Source organism: Olea europaea, unplaced genomic scaffold (assembly GCF_002742605.1).
Source record: "Olea europaea var. sylvestris unplaced genomic scaffold, O_europaea_v1 scaffold309, whole genome shotgun sequence".
Lineage (NCBI taxonomy): Eukaryota > Viridiplantae > Streptophyta > Magnoliopsida > Lamiales > Oleaceae > Olea > Olea europaea.
This window is the reverse complement of record NW_019249636.1, coordinates 384,358-406,031: the sequence shown is the minus strand read 5'-3', so window position 1 is coordinate 406,031 and position 21,674 is coordinate 384,358. Positions and strand designations below refer to the sequence as shown.

General features: G+C 34.6%; 2 protein-coding genes across 2 annotated transcripts; both read left to right on the top strand.

The window, feature by feature from the left end:
- Positions 1 to 2,329: 2,329 nt before the first annotated feature.
- Positions 2,330 to 15,250, top strand: LOC111385141 (UNC93-like protein 3). Its single transcript, XM_023009518.1, has 10 exons — positions 2,330 to 2,746; positions 2,976 to 3,139; positions 11,599 to 11,662; positions 11,752 to 11,865; positions 11,950 to 11,994; positions 12,615 to 12,862; positions 12,958 to 13,048; positions 14,146 to 14,258; positions 14,370 to 14,493; positions 14,868 to 15,250. The coding sequence occupies exons 1-10, from the start codon at positions 2,591 to 2,593 to the stop codon at positions 15,051 to 15,053; spliced, it is 1,305 nt and encodes a 434-aa protein (XP_022865286.1). The 5' UTR covers positions 2,330 to 2,590; the 3' UTR covers positions 15,054 to 15,250.
- A 2,774-nt stretch (positions 15,251 to 18,024) lies between these two features.
- LOC111385132 (ADP-ribosylation factor GTPase-activating protein AGD7-like) lies at positions 18,025 to 19,502 on the top strand. The gene is made up of 2 exons (XM_023009511.1): positions 18,025 to 19,135; positions 19,215 to 19,502. The coding sequence occupies exons 1-2, from the start codon at positions 18,323 to 18,325 to the stop codon at positions 19,485 to 19,487; spliced, it is 1,086 nt and encodes a 361-aa protein (XP_022865279.1). The 5' UTR covers positions 18,025 to 18,322; the 3' UTR covers positions 19,488 to 19,502.
- Positions 19,503 to 21,674: the final 2,172 nt, after the last annotated feature.

Sequence of the window (21,674 nt, the reverse complement as noted above, 5' to 3'; positions counted from 1 at the left end):
CTTGATAGACAATGTCGATTAAGCTACTATTAACGATGCTATAAACTTACGTATGGAGGTTAATTGTTGACCTTAATTGAATTGTTCAAGATTTCATATTGAAATAAGAGTGGTTGCTAGAGTGTTTTAAGTGTTAGAAGATGTTGTTCAAAATCAACATATGCAGTATATGGAATGAAAACAGGAAGATGGTTGCAAGATGAGCCATGCGATCACATAGGCTAATTGGCCATGCGAATATACCAAGAATTGGGGCTCAAAAAATTTTACTCCATGCGGTCGCATGGTACTTCTATGTGACCGTTGGTGTCCGTTTTTTAATGTTGTAAATTTGAATTTGGTGAGTTTTCACTCGACTTTTGGTGCTAGTTCAAGTATATGGACGAGATCTATATATAGAGGAGCCATGATTCAAGGGAAACATAGTAGAATAACACATGAGATCCAAAATCATCCTACAAAGTCCCGAATTACATTCACGTGCATATTCATTTTCTTATCGTGTTATTCAAGTTTTGGTGGAAAATACTTTGTGCTTTAGTATTTTCTGCAACAAAGTTTGTTATAATCCTTCAAACCATTTGTAGAAATACCCTTAAATATCTCAAAACATTGGAGAGGGTGCAAATAACGTTTAAGGATAGTGATCCCGCTTTCGAGCCTTCAAAATTATTATCGATAATATTTGTGATTTCTTCATATCGTTGTTTCTTCTGTCTCTTCTCCATCTCTCCATTATTTTGCAACATTAAGTGGTCAAATAGAGTGATTGTTTTTCCCAAGTGGATTCACTCTAGTCAAGTTCAGTTATTGTTGCCAAATAATAAAGAGATTCTCAACTCGACCCAAACTTGACCAATCGAGAAATGTTTCCAGACATTTTTACAACATTTTCGAACATTACCAGTAGAAATGAAGTAACCTGATTCCCAGTTTTTGAATATTACATATACATCTTCAAAACATTAGAAGGCTTTGCTCATGTAATTGAATAATTTCGATGGCCATTTCAATTTTCAAGCTTGCAACAAAGCTGGTTTTAGTTAGTGAATCCGAAACATAAAAATTCAAAGTTGTTATCCATTATATACATATAACATAACCGATAAATTTTATGTTTAAACCTTGTATTATTTTATACTTAGATTAATTTATTAATATAATAATTTTATATTTAACTTATTTCAGACCCACTTATGCGATGTGTGCACGTGCACACACTTGTATTGGCATTCATTATTTCCCATTAAATTATAATTCGTTTTTATCTGTTCTTATCAATCGCATATTTTTTAATAAAATAATATTACAAGTAAATCCAAAAAAATTTCTTTCTTTTTTAATCACACATTTTCCAAAAAGTTATTATTCCTCTTATATAATGTGATATAATAGGGTTCAAAAGACGCTAACCCATATATCCTAGGTGGTACAAGAAGATACATGTCCAATGTTAAAAAACGAGAAATCAATTATGTTTGAAATTCAAGGAGTACCAATCTCATCAAAGGGCGTTGCTCGAAAGAGAAAATATATTCTTCAGAGTTTGATTTAAAGAATAAAAAAAATTATTGTACTTTTCTTCTCATCATTTGTAATCCCAATAAATAATTTAATAGTACTGATTAGGTAGAGAGTTGGATAATTATTGAACTATTTTTAAATCAAATCATTCTAAAAAGTTTGACAAAATTTCAAATCACACTAAATCATTTTTTTTTTTTTTTTGGTTCAAATTAAATCATCTTTTGCAGTTTGATTTGATTATAAAACACGATTTTAGTGGCAAAAAAATATAACATATATTAAAAAAGTTTAAAATAAATATATTGACCATACAATTCAATTATATAAATTCAAAAATTTTAAATATAAAATTATTATATTAATAAATTAATCTAAGTATAAAATAATACAAGGTTTAAACATAAAATTTATCGATTATGTTATACGTATATAATGGTTTACATATATAAGATATGGTGAGATATGATTGATTCAGATTTTTTTCAACCAACCAAAAAAAAAAATTCACTCTTTTTTGACACATTATCTTTATATAAATAATTATATAACTCAATTATGTACAAATAACGCTATTCAAAATTTATACTTGCGATGTTCTTTAGATAAGAAAAATCATATCTAAATAACATTAATATTTTTTGATGTCTTGATAGGAGTTGACTAACAAATAAATTTATTAAAGAATAAAATTATTTTAATAAATAAGGTATTTTAAATAAAACAAGTAATTTAAAAAAAATATATATATATAAGGTAAACTATTCAATTTGGTTTTAAACGATTTTTGATTATAAAGCTTAGATTAATTTATTTGTAAACTGTTTAATTCAATTTTAAAATGATGGCTAAATCACATAAAAATCATATTCAGAGTTTCAGAACCACAATTTCGATTTGATTTGGCCACTTGATAACACTTCTTCTTTTCAATTTTTATTCATGTTTTTGTTTTAAAATTCATAATCTACCATAGCCTTAATAAACTCAAAATTAGTCACCCACTGTTCTTCTCTTCGATCTCCCCTGCTAATACTCATCGGATTAGAGTGCGTCCTGCTGGTCAATGGCCATGGAAGAAGAAACCGCACTGGTTGTTGGAAGCTCTTCACCAACTCATACTTTGAATCACAAAAGAGATATTCATATTCTCAGCTGGGCTTTCCTTCTGATTTTCTTGGCTTATGGTGCTGTCCAAAACTTAGAAAGTACCATCAATACTGTGAGTTTCCATATTTTCAAGATTTCAGATTTTCTTAGTAGTTTTTCATTTTTGATGATTCATCTGAATGTGAAAGGTGTATCTTGGTCAGTTTTATTTGGGATTTTACGTCTGTGTTGGTGAACTGGCAAGAGCTCAGCCAAAAGTTTCTGGTGTTTTTGGTTCCAATTCCCTTCCTCACAAGGGACTTGGTCATTATTTCTGATAATTTTTTCTTTGGTTTTCCTAGGAAGGAGATTTGGGTACCATATCGCTGGGGATATTATATGTATCGTTTGCAGTTTTTTCGGTGGTTGCTTCATTGGTGGTGAGGAATCTTGGGACGAAGAACGCTTTGATTCTTGGTTCCACCGGATATTGGCTGTTCATTGCTGCAAATTTGGTGCCCACTTGGTATGCAATTTTGTTCAGTGATGAATAATTTTTGAAATTGTCATTACTCTAGGGGTTCATGGAATTGTTGCAATTCAGTCATTGTTATATTGTCAAATTGTGAAACAATTGCTTGTATTCTCATTACTTCGTGACAGTGGTGTAAATATATACATTCAACATTACAGCTAAATTCAGATAACATGGAAATAAGAGGAAACAATAGATCAACAAGACTGTGATAGATGGATGATCACAAACGAGGATCAGCATGAGATTGAACAAACCAAACTTTCTTAACAACAGATGAAAATTTCTCAACTTTCTATTATCCAAGATGTTGAAATATTACTAGAGGGAAGGTTTTTGCCAGTTTAGTTTCAAGCACAAGGTAGCAATTCTGTAGAAAGAAGAGTAATAATTGCTTATATTGCTATTTTGTGAGACCAGGAACTTGGATTGAACTTGATGATGTAGTAGTAGAGCTTTAATCAACATGAATTTGATGCTCTCCTGGGTGCCTTGGTGTAGTAGTTGCTGGTGCAGCACTACAAGGCCAATGCATATGTTTTTTCCAGTTCTGAGCGTAGCCAATAATCTCAAAGCATTTTGCCTTTATATGTCCATACTTTTCACAGTGATCACAATTAAGGTCTGTTACATCCTTGTGAAAGGCTCTGCTGATTTTGAAGTGCTGGTTTTGCCACATGAGATTTGCTATTGGATGCAAGATCTGTGGAAGAGATGTTTGTTTCGAAACATGGAGAAGCGGTTGACATTCTTCTTTATGTGTAATGGAATAAGCTTTGCCAGCATTAGGTAGAGGATTCACAGCAAGAACCTGACTCTATGCATATGTATAATTAAGACCATTAGAGTTTGGAAAACTTTTCCTATTTATTGCTACACCTGTAATTCACATTGAGTTTCATACTTGCAAATGGAAACTGAGGGAAGTGTAGTTATTTCTGTAAGGAATTTTGATCGATCATATAAGCTTATATGTGTGAATTATTGTGTACTAAATTAAAGGCTATCAAATTTAGTTAAGCCCAATTAAAGTGATCCAATAAGGTTTCGATATTTTGGGCTTTGATGCATCTAATTTAAAGTATGGGCTTTTATGTGTAGAGATTGTTCCAAATTCTATGATGGGCCGAATTAGGTTAACAGGCAATAAGTATATAAACACTCTAATGATTTATTTGGTTCTTGTGATAATTACAATGTTTTCAAATTTAATAATTTCGAATCTTATTTTGTTGAATTTGAAAACTTTTACGGCATGTTTTTCCTGGTTATCTTCCATAATTCAGATTAAAAAAGTTGAGGAATTTCAGATTATGGATTTTAAAGATTATAGATTTTTAAAGTGTAAAAAAAAATATTGGGTTTTTTGGCAGCGGTGTTGCTCACTATTGTAAGGCAGCAGCTCGTTGGGCACCAATTTAGACTGTGCCGGTGTAGGCTAGCTCCACCAAGGGATAAGAGGAATTTTTTTATGGTTTACGATTTGAGTGAGTTTTGGGGACGGGGGCCTCATGTGTAAATTGATTAATTTGAGGCCCTTCTTGCAATTAGGGTTAGGGTTACAATTTTAAAGTTCGAGTCCCTAATGTTTAAAGTTAATCCAAATTGGGCCTTTAAGTTTTGAGTTTAATAATTTAGTCGTTAAAGTTTAAAAAATTAATTAATTTGGGTCATTAAAGTTCTGAATTTTGTAATTAAAGTCCTCAAAGTTTCAAATTTGTTCAAATTGGCCTCTAATGTTTAAAATTTATTACTTTTTGCCCCCAAAGATTTGAATTATTAACCATTAGGCCCCTAAAATTAAAAACTAAATAAAATACGCAAAATGGTTTCTTTTCTTTTTCAAATTTTGGTACTAAGGACTCTTTTAAGAGGTATAACGTTCGAAAGTGAATTAATTGAAGCAACACAAGCAACCTATCTTGTGAAATTAATTGACTTAGAATATTAAAAAGGTGTTTGTGTATGCGTTGTACATGTGAATATTGATCAGCCTAAAGGAATGTCAATATTTAGGCGAATTGTGCGTGCACCTGTGGTGAAAAACATGTGACGATTATTTGGTTTAATATGTGATCAATAAATCGATCAAAAGAAATGTTTATTGGTTGATATATTATTTTATCGTCAATGTTTGATCACTACACCAAGAGTACCACTTACAAGTCAATATTTCTGTCCAAAAACTAAATATTGATATTGTGTTAGGTATCTTGTGATGGGTCCTACCATTATTTGAGATTATTATTTGCATATTAAGAATATTCATGTGAGTCATTCCAATTAATTGTTCTCTAATTCAGTTTCGGGTTTTGCTGCTAATATCTCTGCTAACATTAATTTAATTCCAATGCTTAATGGTACAAACTTCAGGGCGTGGCAAGAGAACGTGATGATTGTTCTCGGAGTCATGGACCTGGACCTTGCTTTACGGGTCGATCAACCTATTGCACTTACTGATAATATAAGAGTACCTCTGATGATAAGAGGGAGATGGAAAAATGGGAATGATCGAACCGTATAAGTTTAATGGTCATGAAACGTGTTATTCCATAAGTATTTTGGGGCACTATGTCCGATAAGGTGACTACGTCTAATGGTTGCCTTGAGGACCTTGAGAAGAGGTTTGCCCAGAATGAAAAGGCTGAAACTAGTACACTTTTGGCGAACCTTGTCTCAATGAAGTATAAAGGGAAAGGAAACATACGGAAGTACATTATGCAAATGTCTCATATTGCTTCAAAACTAAAGGCACTCAAGTTGGATCTATCTGAAGACTTGTTAGTGCACTTGGTTCTGATATCCCTTCCGATATATTTTAGTCAATTCAAGGTGAGTTACGACTGTCAAAAGGATTCATGGTCCCTTAATGAGCTCATCTCACGATGTGTCCAAAAAGAGGAAAGATTGAAGTATGACAAAACAAAAAGTGCTCATTTAGCCACCACTTCTAAGGATAAAAAGACTAAGAAAAGGAAAAATGATAAGGAAGCTGCAAGGTATAGCATCACAAAAGAAACAGCATAAAGAACCAACTGAGGGTGGTGATTTCTCCTGTGGAGCTGCAGGTCATAAGAAGAAGAATTGCACCAACTACCTCACATGACGTGCCAAGAAAGGTATTCTTCTTCATTTGGTTTGTTCTAAAGTTAATTTAACTTTGGTACCTAGACATACATGGTGGATAGATTATGGTGCAACAACTCACATCAGTGTGTCTATGCAGGGTTGCCTGAGTTGTCGAAAATTGAGTGATGGTGAAAGATACATATATGTTAGCGACGGTAAGACGGTGGAAGTAAAGGCAATAGGCAAATTTAGATTATTGTTAAAGATTGAATTTTATTTGGATTTTAATGAGACATTTATTGTACCGTATTTTAGACGGAATTTGATTTTTATTTCTGCTTTGAAACAAATCTGGTTATTCTTGTTCATTTGGGAACGAAAAATTTAGTTTGTTTCATAATTCAAAATTGGTTGGTCCCGGTTCTTTATCATGTTGCGATAATTTTTATTTAATTGATATAATTGCTTCTTTTAGTGAATCCTTATATGTAAGTACTCGAGGTGTAAAGTGAAAATTAACCGACGAGAATTTTGCCTCGTGGCACAAGAGATTAGATCACATCTCCAAGAGGAGAATTGAGAAACTTGTGTTTAACGAAATTCTCGACCCTCTTGACTTCGCAAATAATGATTTGTGTGTTAATTGTATAAAGGGAAAACAAACCAGTAAAAGGAGATTTCTAGCCAACAGGACTTTAGATGTCTTAGAACTTATACATAAGGACATTTGTGGATCATTTTCTACGAGTTATTGTAATGGTCAACAATATTTTATAATGTTCATAGACAATTTTTCAAGATATGGTTACATATATTTCATTAATGAAAAATTACAATCGTTGGATGTGTTCCAAAACTATGAAGTTGAAGTTGAGAACCAACTCGACAAAAGGATTAAAAGCGTCAGATCTGACCGTGGGGTTAATACTGTGGGAGATATGATGGTTCAAGTGAACGTCCAGGACCATTTACTAAATTTTTAGAGGAATGCGGTATCGTCCTACAGTATACTACGCCGGGTTCGTCCGCTATGAATGGTATTGTTGAAAGAGGAAATAGAATACTTAAGGATATGGTAAGGAGTATGATTAGTCATTCTACTTTATCAGAATCTCTCTGGGGTGAAACACAAAAAATCTTGACGTATATACTCAACAGAGTTCCAACTAAGGCCACTGCTAAAATCTTTTATGAGCTTTGGACGGGCAAGAGACCTAGCTGAAGCACGTACACATTTGGGAATGTCCAGCTTAGGTATGGCCCTATAAGCCAAATGAAAAGAAACTGGATGTAAGAACCATTAGCTGCCATTTTATTGGATATTTTGAAAGGCCCAGGGGTTACAAGTTTTATGATCCCACAACTAAGGCAATTTTCGAGACAAGACATGCTTGGTTCTTTGAAGATGTTGAGTTTGCGGGGGAGGGAAGAGGGGGAAAAATGGTTACAGGCTTTGTCTTTGAGAAGGAATATGTTGAAATTCCTTCAATTGCCATTGATAATGATCAAGTTTTTATCCTTGACATTGTTCAAGAAGCAACTCAGGATCAAAACAATGTCGTTGTATCTTCCTCAGATGATCAACAAATTGTTCTAGAAGAACAAACTCTACAATCTCAAGAACCAATGCTATTAAGAAAATCCACTAGAGAGGAGAAGTGCGGTTTCGGATGATTATATCGTATTTCTTCAAGAATATGAAGTTGACATTGGAATGGTAGAAGATGATCCGATCAACTTCCGTCAAGCCATGGAAAGTTCTAACTTTCAAAAGTGGCTCAATGCCATAAATGAAAAGATAAAAGTCTATGAAGAACAATGACATGTAGGACCTCGTTCCATTACCTAAAGGTGCGAAACTCATTGGTTGAAAATGGATATTTAAGACCAAGAGGGATTTGAAAAGTGATGTAGGGAGGTAAAAGCTCATCTTGTTGCAAAGGGCTTTACATAGAAAGAATGCATCGATTATAAAGAGATTTTTTCTCCGGTTTCTTTGAAAGACTATTTCAGGACTATAATGGCATTGGTAATGCATTTCGATCTTGAGTGACATCAGATGGATGTTAAACAACGTTTCTAAATGGTAACATTGATGAAACAATTTATATTGTACAACCAAAAAACTTAGTATTGGATGATGCAAAGCAAATAATTTGTAAACTAAAGAAATCCATCTGTGGACTTGAATAGGTTTCTCGTCAATATTATTACAAGTTTCATCAGGTGATCATCTCATTTGATTTTGAGATGAATTTGGTCGATGATTGTAAATGCCACAAGTTTAGAGCCAGCAACGATATAGGCCTATTGTACGAAACCAAGAGATTTCTAACAAAGACTTTTGAGATGAAAGATCTTGGTGATGCCTCTTTTATATTAAGAATTCAGATACACAGAGATCGTTCTTGGGGTATTCTTAGATTATTACAAAAGAGTTATATCGAAAAGGTACTTAAAAGATATGACATGCAAGATTATAAACCACGTGGCACCCTTGTGGCTAAAGGAGACAAGTTCAGTTTAAATTAGTGTCCTAAAAATGACTTGAAAATTAAAGAAATGCAGAAGATTCATTATTCCTTATCTATAAGGAGTCTGATGCATGCTCAGTTTTGTACGAGTCTTGGATATAGCGTATATTATTGGGATGCTAGCGAGATATTTAAGTAATTCGGGAATAGATCATTGGAAAGCAGCCAAACAGATCCTGCGGTATTTATAGAGAACAAAAGACTACATGTTCACATACAAGAGATCGAATCAATTGGAGATCATAGGTTATTCTGATTAAGATTTTGCGGGATGTCAAGATAGTAGTAGATCCACTTCAGGCTATATTTACCTGCTTCCTGGGGGTGTTATTTCCTGGAAGAGTGCTAAGCAGATACTCATAACTACTTCCACCATGGCAGCGGAGTTTATAGCGTGTTATGAGACATCAAACCATGAAATATGACTGCGAAATTTTGTCGCTGAGCTGCGCATTGTGGACAGTATTGAAAGACCACTTAAGTTATTTTGTGGTAATAAATCAGCAGTGCTGTATGCCAATAACAACAGGAGCTCGACGAAGTTGAAACATATAGAAATCAAGTTCCTAACTGTTAAAGAAAAAGTTCAAAGTGGACAAGTGTCAATAGAGCGTATTGGGACAAACTTCATGATTGCGGATCCCTTACTAAGAGATTGATATTCAAGGCCTTTCATGAGCACACGGCTCATATGGGTGTAATATCTCTTGAGGATGTTTAGTTTCAGTGGGAGTTTTATTTTTGCTTTTCATATTGGACACATGTACTGTTATTTTGAATATGGTTTATGGTTAAAATTATTTTCAGCTATAAGGTTTTTAGTTTATTATCCCTGAACTTACTTGAAAATGATCTCACTAAGGTATTAAGGTAGACCAATTGGAAATAGGCATGTTTATTTCACATCACATGTAATTTTTATGCTACGCATCTATACTTGATCCATGTCATTCAGTTATATCAATATATGTGACCATTGATGGGTTTAGTTATGATGAAAGTAGCGAAAGCCGCTTTAATCCTATGTTGATACGATTGATGAACTGGATTGTTTGGTGGTGCATTTGGTAATGATAGTAAAATTCTGAGTACTCATAAAATTATGTTTAATGCACAATTATAAGATGACACATATAACTCAAGTGGGAGATTGTAAGGAATTTTAATCGATCATGTGGGTTTATATATGTGAATTATTGTGTATTAAACTAAAGGCTATCAAATTTGGTTAAGCCCAATTAAAATGATCTACTAAGGTTTCGGTATTTTGGGCTTTGATGTATCTAATTTAAAGTATGGGCTTCCATGTGTAGAGACCGGGCCATTATTCCTAATTCTATGATGGGCTGAATTAGGTTAACATGCAATAAGTATGTAAACACTGTTATGGTCTCTAAATCATAAGTATTGCTCAGTCTGTCTGCCTCTCATTATCAGAGAGAAAAAAGAGCTGCTTGTTGATTTGGAAGACATAACCGCAGGATTCAATCGTTGCAATTAATAATGTCTTATTCAAGTACGATTTCGCTTTAGTTTATGTTCTTGATGATCCAACATGATAGATTCGGCTATTTTGACAGTAACAATTTTTCCTACAAATTCATCCCAATAGGATTTCAACATATTAAAATAAACAACTCACGAATTTTTTTTCTTGGCGATTATTGCATATAGCTCTTTTGAGTTCATAAATCGTGGATAATTTCTTTGTGAAAAATGCTCCTCCAACTCTAACCAAAGAGTTCGAGGATTGAGACTGCTGGCAAGGTTCTTCTTAGTTTCATACAGCACCAAGAAAGAACTATGTCATTGCATCTCTCCTGAATTTTTACTTCTGAAGAATTGGCTCAAGACATTTTCACGCTTCCATGCAAAAATCCAACTTGTTTTTTGCACTTAAAGCCATCTTCATGGCTCTTTTCCAAGTTGGATAATTATCTCCGTGTGTGCGAGTCTTGTTAATACCGAACCTTTCATTTTTACGGCCTTCGAAGTAAATTTTCAATGCAAAGCAGTTGTATGAAACGATTTCAAGTACTGCTAAGTTTGATTTAAATAATCTAAGCCGGGTTGAACAAATGTATTTTGTACTTAAATATATCATTCGGACTTCATGTATCACTCTATTGTACAGACACTTCAACTAGGATGGTAAGTTCATCTACACTTCTTGGACACTCTATCATAGTCATTTTTCTTTCTTTATCAAAAATATTATATATTTTTAACTCAAAATTATTATTAAATAACAAAGAAATGCTCGTATTTAAAAGATTTCAACAAGAAAATTTAATAAGAAGTATAAAATTAAATTTATACTATATAAATGAAGAATTTTAAAGAATTTTTATCAACATATCGTGTCTTTACTTTCTTGAAAAATTGAGTGTTGGCGTGTCTGACACATCGGATACACGTGTCCGTATAGCTGCATCATTAATGTATCAAAATCGATTCTTCATATTTTCTTTTATGTAATTCTGTGATGTGTTTTTCACTTTGAAAACTGTAATATTGTTAATTGTTATACTCACTGGAAACTTATTCCATGATGGAGACATTGATATTTTGAACATTTCCATCTAGAAAGATCTATGAACCTATCTAACAAAGAACATCACATGCTTTCTAGTTGGAAATAGGTTGACACATCTATCTATTGTAAATTTTTGCAGGACAACAATTTTACCTTGTGGATTTTGCCGATTTGAGGATTTTGAAACTTATAGGATGAATAAACCTAAATTGAACTTCTGAAAATATGTTGATGTGATTTTTATTTAGAATCTTAATTGTTTGATTTGTTAATATTTCTAATGTAGTAGCATTTATTCTTTCTTATTGTAGGTATACTATGGTTCCGGCTTCTTTGTTCCTTGGGTTTGCATCTTCATTAATATGGGTTGGGCAGGTTTGACGCATTATTTACTTCCATGTCTCATTATGATTGGTTTGTCCAGTTAATGTTGTTATTTTTTCTAAACCTTTTGGTTTTCTCAGGGGACGTATCTTACTTCAACCGCACGTAGTCATGCAAATGACTATGAATTACATGAAGGAGCGGTGATTGGAAAGTTTAATGGAGAGTTCTGGGGGATGTTTGCATGTCACCAGGTGTAGTTACACTTCACTTTCTAACTTCTAGTGTATATTTCTAATATGTTACAAACAAATTCTTTCTCCAACTGAATTATGCAGCTCGTTGGCAATCTTATCACTCTTGCTTTGTTAAGAGATGGAAAGGTACACATACTTGCAATTTGGATTTTCTTATTGTAATTATCAATCTTTCTATTTCACATTTGTAAAAAAAATCATCATATGCTAATTATAATTTAAGTGCAACATACAAGTACCTTTGGTGGAATCAGTGTTAATATCTTCACCTATGACTTGTCCAGTTCTTGACGAGCTCTGAGGCAAAACATTGTAGTAGAAATTAATTTAATTTGTTTTCTTTCCTTCCTTTATTCTCTCATTCACTTGGACTCAAAACCTGCTATTATGGACATCTAATAGGATTTCGTTTTTGAAAAAACAGAAGAAAGAAAGAAAGAAAGAAAGAAAAGAAAAGAAAAGAAAGAGTTTGAGGGTTGATCATGGTGTTATTGATCTCTTAATTAACAACTGGCTCTATGTGCCTATCATAATATTGATAGTTTTCCCCGTGAATCAAGAATTAAAAAAAAAAAAAAAAAATGATTCGTTAAACATTCTCGCTTTTTTGAGGATGCCTACGGTGAATTCCTATGCATAAACCGAGAAAATGAGTGCTAGCATACTCATTTGAAAGTTAAGAATTCTGTAATGTTCAGGTTTATATATATTCGAAGTTACTAATTGATGCAGTAGTTTAACAACAGGGAGGGAAAACCACAGGCACAACTTTTCTTTTTGTTATGTTTCTCTGTAGCTCGACCATAGGTTCAATTCTTATGTGCTTCTTGAGTAAAAGAAATGATAAAGAGGGGGAACTGCAAGATTCGTCTGCCACCTTTTTTTCTGCAGTTGTATCTCTGTTAAAGACTATTTTGGCTCTATTACTCGACATTAGAATCCTCTTGGTCATCCCCCTTCTTGCATACTCAGGCTTACAACAAGCATTTGTATGGTAAGGTTCTCAGAATGTTATGATGCAAATACTATCACATTTTTTATATTTATCAGCTTCTGAGCTCGTTATTATCCAATTTTTTTCCTTTACAGGGCGGAGTATACCAAATATCTTATCAAGCCTACACTTGGCGAGCGTGGTGTTGGCGGTGCCATGGCTGTTTATGGGGTCTTTGATGCTATTGTAAGTACAAAAATGCAAAACAAACCTGTTGTAACTTCTAGATTCTGATAAGGAAGACGTTTGTTTGTTTTTTTTTTTTTTTTTTTAAGACATAATTTAAGTAAACGTATTTGCCCTCTCCAAGATTAAGCTTTTAGATTAGGTGGTTCAATATGGTATCAGAATAGCTACATGTCTTGTGTTCAAGTCTGGCTACACCCGTTTACAAAAATTGTGCAAGTGTCGGGCCGTTAATAAAAAAATTAATCCAACTTAAATGTGAAGGGCTGTGTAAAGACCATCTAAATAAATAAGTTTGTCCTCTCTGAACTTAAGATTTTGGATGAGGTGATTCAACATGTTTTACATAAATCTTGATCCAGCAAATCAAGTATTTTCTCTTTCTGTTGACTGGGTTGGATTTGAAAATCTGATGAGTGAATAACTTTACGAACTATCCTTACAAGTATTTGTTCTGCTATTGCCTTCTTAAGCAATTACCATTGGGCTGATATGCCCCTTTTATATTATAGGAGATTTCGAATGGTAAGTTTGTCTTTTTTTTTTCTTTTTTTATTTGCTCATATTTTACAGTTTTGGCGTGAATATTAATTATAGCATCATTTTCCTCAAAATGCCATATGCGATTTCTTCAGGTTCACTCGTTGAAGACCTGTATATCTGATTTTCTGGTATTATGGACGGCATATTCATTATATCATTTGTGGCATCCAGAAATTGAATTTAGTACTACCACATTTCGAAGTTGTGGGCTGCTCTGAAAGGAGCATCTCCCAATGTATTGAATTAGCTGCTTCTACTAAGAGCGTGTTTAGTTAAACTTAATAGTTTAATTATGAGTAAAGTCTATTTGCAAGCAGATAACTAAGTTTTAATGGTTAAATGAGGTAGTAAGTTATTTATTTGACAGTAGGGTAATAGTTGCCTTCAAAATAAGTAATTTTTTACTTAGAAGTAAGAAAAATAAACTATCCAAACATGTTTAGTGGCAACAATTACGTAAATAGTAACATTTACTGGCTTTTTAAGTTTAGCCACACATTCTAATACTGGGCCAGCTTCTTTAATCTCTCATCTTGTTATTGGAATTGTTTTAGTGTTCGGTCGCAGCTGGTCGACTTACCTCTGGTCTGTCGTCAATTACATTAATAGTTTCTCTTGGAGCTTTCATTCAGGCCATTGTCTTGTGTTTGCTCCTGCTGAACTACAGGTTGTCTATCAACTCTTGCACTCCTAGTTTTGGAGAACCCAGAGTGCTAAGTTATTTAAAAGATTTTAAGCCTATCAAATTATCAGTTTAGTATTTTCTTGTCTCATTTAGTATCTCTGGAGGATTGCTCGGTACATTATACCTACTACTCATCGGCGGCATGTGGGGCATAGGTGATGGTGTGTTGAACACGCAGCTAAGTGCTTTTCTTGGAATTCTCTTCAAGCATGACCTGGTAAAATTTTCTCCACTTTCTGCCATTTTTTCCAATGCTAGAAGTATGTTATTAGAAATTTACAATGGTTTGCATAATGTTGCAATCTATAACGCACCATTTCAGTAGCAAACAGAACTGGCATATTATTTGAAAACACTAGACAGTCCTAGGAAATAATAAGAAACTAAAATCTTGTTCATCGTACCATCTTGTATACAGTATTGCGTACCAATCTGCACAACAAGTCTTTGTCGCTTGCTTAAAGAATTGAGTATCATTTCTTTTCAACATTCCATAACTGGACTTCACTTAGCTTCATCCATTTGCTTGCTTGGTTTCTCGTTGTATCTTAAGTTGGTTCTTGGAGTCTTATACCTGAATTCTGGTTGCAGGAGGGAGCATTTGCACAGCTTAAGCTTTGGCAAAGCATTTCAATTGCAGTTGTCTACTTTTTGAGTTCATATATTTCATTTCAGACTATGGTTGTGATAATGCTCGCTGCACTCTGCATCTCAGTCGCGGGTTTTCTTTTTCTCACACTTCAGATGGAGAAAGTATTTTCCCAACGTGCTTCTTGAACATTGCAAAATGAGATGACTGCTGCATCTTGCTGCTTGAGGTTTGATGTTATCCATTTTAATTTCATTTTGGCCAACCCTTTCTTTCGATGTGTTGAACCGATATCACATCACTCTTATGCACTGGCAAACAGACAATTTATGTGCTTTTAGCTGCATTAACCATCTTGATGCTAAGGTCCCATAGTCTCTCTCTTTCTTCCTTTTTTCCCCCTCAATAGTTTATTTATAATGGTTATGGTTCTCATTAATTTTGCAATGCATTAGTTTGAGATCTGAATCAACTACGTTTTAAACAGGTCATGATCAAATGACGGGACGAGATGACTAACTTTTTAATAGGAATATGAAAATACATTAAATTTCCATATCAGGTCCTTGTTTGATTTTTTGAAAATTACTTTTTCTCAAATTCATTTTTCAATCGTACATCTTTCGGTCCATAATTTTTTCTTACTTTTAACTATACATTCCCCAAAGAAATCACTTCTAAAAATTCTAAATCAAACAAGGACTAATTTCGACAAATTTCAACCCAAGTCTCAAATTGCAGTCACTATTACATATTAGATTGAGGAAATTACTCGTAGTCCTAGTTCCGTTTTAGAGGAAATTATGCCACACCTCTATTTTTTAATAAATATTTAGAATATACTTTTTAACTTTTGTTTAACCATAAATACTGTTTTTTATAAGGATTAATCTATTTGTACCAAATAGTTTACCTAATGGTTTACCGAATTAACAAGTGGCGGCCCCCAATAAACAGCCGCCTTTCAATAGGGGTTCGTCACTTGTCAATTTGGTAAACCATTTGGTACTTGTAGCATTTTCCTTTTTATAATGGTAAAATAGAAATGTGAAAACTTAATCAAATCATAGGGGCTATTCATTTAGTAGCTAAATTTACTCCAACAAATGCGCCCTTGACTTACGCTCCAAAAAACACTCCCTTAACATGACATTAATCACCAAATCCCTAAAATGGAGTCCTTTGATTTTCCAACCAAAATATCCACCTAAATCGTCTCTCTTTTCTCTAGAATCAAGCACCAAGAAATTATCAAAACTTCTAATCATCAAATGCCAAACATTTTTTAAATGGATTTTGGATTGCATGCATAGACACATACACAATGATGAAACGAGTTGAATATCAAGGCATGATTATATTGTAGCAAGAATGTAGAATTTTACCAAGGAGATCTATATTGATCGATATAGGAAGATTACGATAATTCAAAGTATGTTTTTCACTGTAGTAATGTTTCTGTTTTTGGATTGTGTTTAGGTGTTTGTCTACAATCTTCATCTTTTTTTTCTTTTATTTTTAAATTAAATTTTGTTTATGGAAGGACGTTTAATTGAAAGACGTAAATTGAAGTGATTCAAAAACACATCAGTTACAAATTATGGTTTTAATTTTGGAAACTAGTATTTTTAAAAATATTTAACATTCTATTCAGTATTTTTAATTAACATTATCATCACAGTCAGATGTGAATTGCTATTTTATATTAAGGCATATAAATTTTTTTCCTTAATTTTTAATCTATTGTTTCAAAAATTAGATTCTAACTTTATCCTTTAAAAAGAGGCACAATACGCAGCAGACTACCCATTTTGCTTGCATTCTATCTGTTGACACATAAAAACTCAGCTCAAATCGAATAGCCCAAGGAGTAAAGCTCAATTGGAGGATCCCCAAATCAGATAGCCCAAAGAATGAAGTCCAATCGAACGAATCAAGGTGAAGGCCCAAATAAAGGGCCCAAGAGTGCGGTAACGCCATCGCCCAAGTTTGCAAATCGCCTAGAATTTGAACGAATGGAGTGTCATACGGTCGCCCAGAGCTGTTATTTTATTCCCGCCCAGACCTTCAAGTCGCCCAAGATATCAACAAGCATAACGCATTGTGGTTATCAAGAAATACAGTTATCAAGGCAGTTGTTAAAGTAGCCCTATCACGTTCCACAACTCAAGGGATTCAATCGAAAGCGGTTGAACGATGAAAGATAATGGCAGCGATTAAGAGGCAGTTTCATGACAAAATGACCACTACAAAGAAAGTGGGTAGTTATAGGACGATCAAGCAGTTTTCAGAGTAGTTAATCACAAAGAGATTGTCTATGAGGTATAAAAGGAAGAAATGACGTAGAAGTAAGGGACCGAATCCAAAACTCTCGAACAGAGAAATATGTAATTTTCATTTCCTTAACTTTTAGGTTTAAATAATTTTCTTTCTGTAACTCGTGTGCTTGCACCCCTTGGAGGCACGCTGTTTTTCATTTCCAATTGTAAACTTCATCGCCAATAAAAGAACACCCATTTTTGGGACTTTGTCTCAAGAGGTTTCGTCCCTTACACAATCGTCTGATTCTTTTTAATTGTTAGCAACTTAACCCGCGCGAAACACCATCAAAGTCTTTGGTAGAAAACCCGCCTAATTAACAAAATCAACTCAACACAAACCCCTCGAGTCGATTTGAGTCTATTTTTACAAGTTTAGTGATTTCGATCAGATAATGAATAACCCAAATCAAATTGGGTCAAGTCATGTTGCGAGTCAAACATCTAATCCGATTTGACTTAACTCGAACGAATCCACATGTAGCCCTCGTTCGGTAGTGATTTTTCATCCCAAAAAATTGAATTTTTAACCGTTATTTCACTCTTCTAACCGTCATTTTTACTTCTTTACTCACACGTGGCCCCCACTTTTTACACAATAAACTTGATATCATCAACAACCTCAAAAATTGCTCGACTATCTAACTTCGAAATCGAGATTTGCATAACAAATTTGATATTTGTCTATCACACTCCACTTTTACCTACCAAATTTGATATTTGCTCGACAAATTCTAAGTTTGTCCGCTAAAATTGTCGCACATCTGCATAATTCAATATTGATTTCCAAGATTATTTTCGGCTAAGACCAAATCGATGAACGGACTCGAACCAAATTGATTCAATTTTTGCAACAAGATTGAATCGATTTGAACCTCAATTCACCCAAATTGACTTGGACTATTACGGAATCGAATTAAGCTCAAAATCGACCCAAACTAACCATGGCTCAAACTTAATCCCAGCCGTTATCCACCGCAAACGTTTCTAACGTTTGTCGGCCATTTCCCATCACGCTCCTTGTCTCTCTCCAACTTTTTCTAAATTTTTCCATACTCTCATCCTCAATTTCAATAATACGCAATCTTTGATCTGATCACGTTCATTGAATCTCTTGAGATTCGTTTCAAAGCCTATCAATGGCTGCTTCGCGTCGGCTACGGGAGCTCCAATCGCAGCCAGGGAACAAGATCTGCGTGGATTGTTCGCAGAAGAATCCGCAATGGGCCTCCGTCTCTTACGGCGTTTTCATGTGCCTTGAGTGCTCTGGCAAGCACCGCGGCCTTGGCGTTCATATATCCTTTGTTCGATCTGTGACGATGGACTCGTGGTCCGAGATCCAATTGAAGAAAATGGAGCTTAGCGGGAATGAAAGATTTAATCAATTTATTTTGCAATATGGAATCCCTAAAGAAACTGATATTGTTACGAAATATAATACCAATGCTGCATCTGTTTATCGAGACCGGATTCAATCACTTGCCGAAGGCAAACTTTGGCGTGACCCCCCTGTCGTGAAAGAAACAATCAGATCCGGTAATAAGAGTAATAGTTATAATAATAAACCTCCGCTAGGTGGTGGGGATAGGAATGGTAATTCTGGAAACAATGCCGGGTGGGATAATTGGGATAGTTATGATGATGGAGGGTTTAGTGGAAATTCGAATAATAATATTAGGAGGAATAATACGGTTGGAGATTTTAGGAGTGGTGGAAATGGGGTAGGTGCACCGTCGAGGTCGAAGTCGACCCAGAATATTTATTCCCGGGAACAATTGGAGGCATCGGCTGCAAATAAGGAGGACTTCTTTGCTCGGAAGATGGTAGATAATGAGACACGGCCTGAGGGGATCCCACCCTCCAAAGGTGGGAAGTATGTTGGCTTTGGGTCAACCCCTCCTCCGGTGCCAAGGAGCAATTCTCAGGGGGACGTTCTTTCGTCTGTTACTGAGGTGCATTCGTACATGTGCTTATGCAGATTTTTTGGCTATTTATGTGTTCAGTGTTACTAATGTGGTTCTGTGTACACAGGGATTTGGTAGGTTATCTGTGGTGGCAGCATCGGCCGCACAGTCAGCTGCAAATGTTGTACAAGCAGGGACAAAGGAGTTCACTTCTAAGGTACTTTGGCTTTTCAGGAGTGTATTATCAGTGGTGCTTGTTATATTTGTCATTGTGGTGTCTTGTAATTGTTCTGATCCTATTTCAGACAACGGGCAATGTGGCAATTGCATAATTGTTGAATCTGAGGGAGTAACATTAATAATATGTCCATGCCTGATTTGTTGTTTTCTTAATATTTAGGTTGTCAATTTTAGTTTGCATTTATAGCACGGGTCATTCTTGAGATATGGCACTTACGTGTAAAGATTTCTGCTGCCTGGAAAACCTGAATTCTCTTTCTCTTGTTTCAGAATGACTAGTATGGATCTTTTTAGAATGAAGTGTATTCAATAGTAAGATGAGAGGTTTAGTACCCTTGGTTGTTGGAATTAAAAATCGTTTTTTAACTGTCAAGCTGAGTAGGATATAATCTTGGCCTGATTTTCTTTTTCATCAATAAGTTCCTTAATCGTGGAGTTTCGTGCCAACATATACAAAGCTCACCTTGTGATTCTTGGGAATCAGTTTGCCAAAAGTAGTTCATACCATCTCAAAGGAACAGACAAATAGCTATACTAGTGACCACTAAAACCTTGGCGATTGAAGGGATGCGTGAAATTTTGGTTTCAGAAGGTGTGATTTTCTACTGGTTCTTTCATGCATTTGATGCAAATGATCTCCTTTCTCCCTTCTACACAATTCAAACATTGAGTTTTAGTGTCTGTATGATTCTGGACAGCAGCACTCATATTTGCCACGCTACTTGCCTTGAGGAGTGACATGAATATTAGGTCTATGACTATATGTCAAAGCATTTTAAATTCATCTGACTAGCCATTGGGCAAGCTTGCCGAATGTTTATCTGATGGCATGAAAATGTCGTCACAACTATCCTTTGAGAATTAGGATTGTATTCCATAATTTTTTCACATTTAATTCTGTTAAACTATGCAATGATATCTTCCAAAATATCTATTTGTCCACCTTAGCAAGCCTGCTAATATAAGTATAAATTAAATTGTTGTCATTGGGACGGAGGGCCTTTGGTATCTATCCTAGCCAAAATTTCATGCTACAGGACCCCAACCAATCTGGCCTCAGCGAACATCTGTTTCTTCGAAGGGTAAGCTTTAAAGAACAAATTGTAGCTTGTGTATGACACATGATATAAATTAGGTTGGGAGGCTGAGATATATTGAGCGAATATCATTTAGCTCAGCACTCATTATTTATGGAGTGCTCCTTAGTTTTTTGTGTTGAAAACATCTTTATTTTGTCCTCGTCCTTACAGATATGCCAGACCAGGTGTTTGTGTCCCAATTTCTTAAAAACAGCATATGTGTTAATATAGCAGTAAGCCGCAAACAGAATAACTACACCCGAGAGGATCAAAACCAAGGGACAATCAACAGAACACTGTAGCCCTGGCCCGTAAGAAGAACAATTTGAAGGGGAACATGATTTTGTGATTCAAAGGATAAACATCCTTAAATAATTCAATCAGTTTCTGAAGTAGAATAAAGAATCTAAGATACAGTGGCCCTTCTGTTTAAGAATTATATGGTACATTATGACCACCATCCCCAGCCTTTGACCTTTTTCGCAATCTTCTCCCCAACTTTTTTTCTTTTATGACAAGCCGAACCTCAATCCTTTAATTAATTAGCGGGGTCCGTCCTCATGGATGGTCTTAACTTAAAGAAACAAGAAAATTTAATTTATATAAAGAAAAAGAAAATAGAAAGTGAGAAAATAAAAATAAAATCCTCGGCCCTTATTCACCAGCAATAGTGTTGCCAAGCCTAAACCCACCAGCTACAACCCATGACCCAAAACCACTGGTTACAATGGCTACAAGAAGGTAGTAGAGTTATAAACATTACTTGATCTAGTATCAAGCCTCGTCTCAACATTTTCATCCACTCGAAAAGCCTTCTTTGCCTTCCCATGGTGACTGTATCCTCCAATCACTGAGTTCCACACTTCAAATCACGCTTGGGCAAAAGAGAAATATAAATTCAGCACCTCATTTTTCTCTCAATAGTTCCGTCCTTGTAGGTTCATATTTTTGACCCATTTCATTTCCTTTTGAATTGTATTTTTCCTGTGATGCAATTTGGATTAATTTCTTAGCATTACAGTTGATTTGAAAGAGCTTGGCGAAGATTTCATTTCAAATCCTCTTTTGTTCACCAAAAATCTCATTTCTCTTGTGCTAGCGGTTGTGTGGTATGGGGTTGCGCTGGTGGGTGGTGGTGGGGTGTGATGTTGGAAATGGAGCTCCTGATTTATTTTCTTCTTTATATAAATTATTTTTTCTTGTTTATCTAAGTTTATGGGCAATTATGTCATTTCAAGGCAATGTAATGTACTTTATAGATGGAAAAT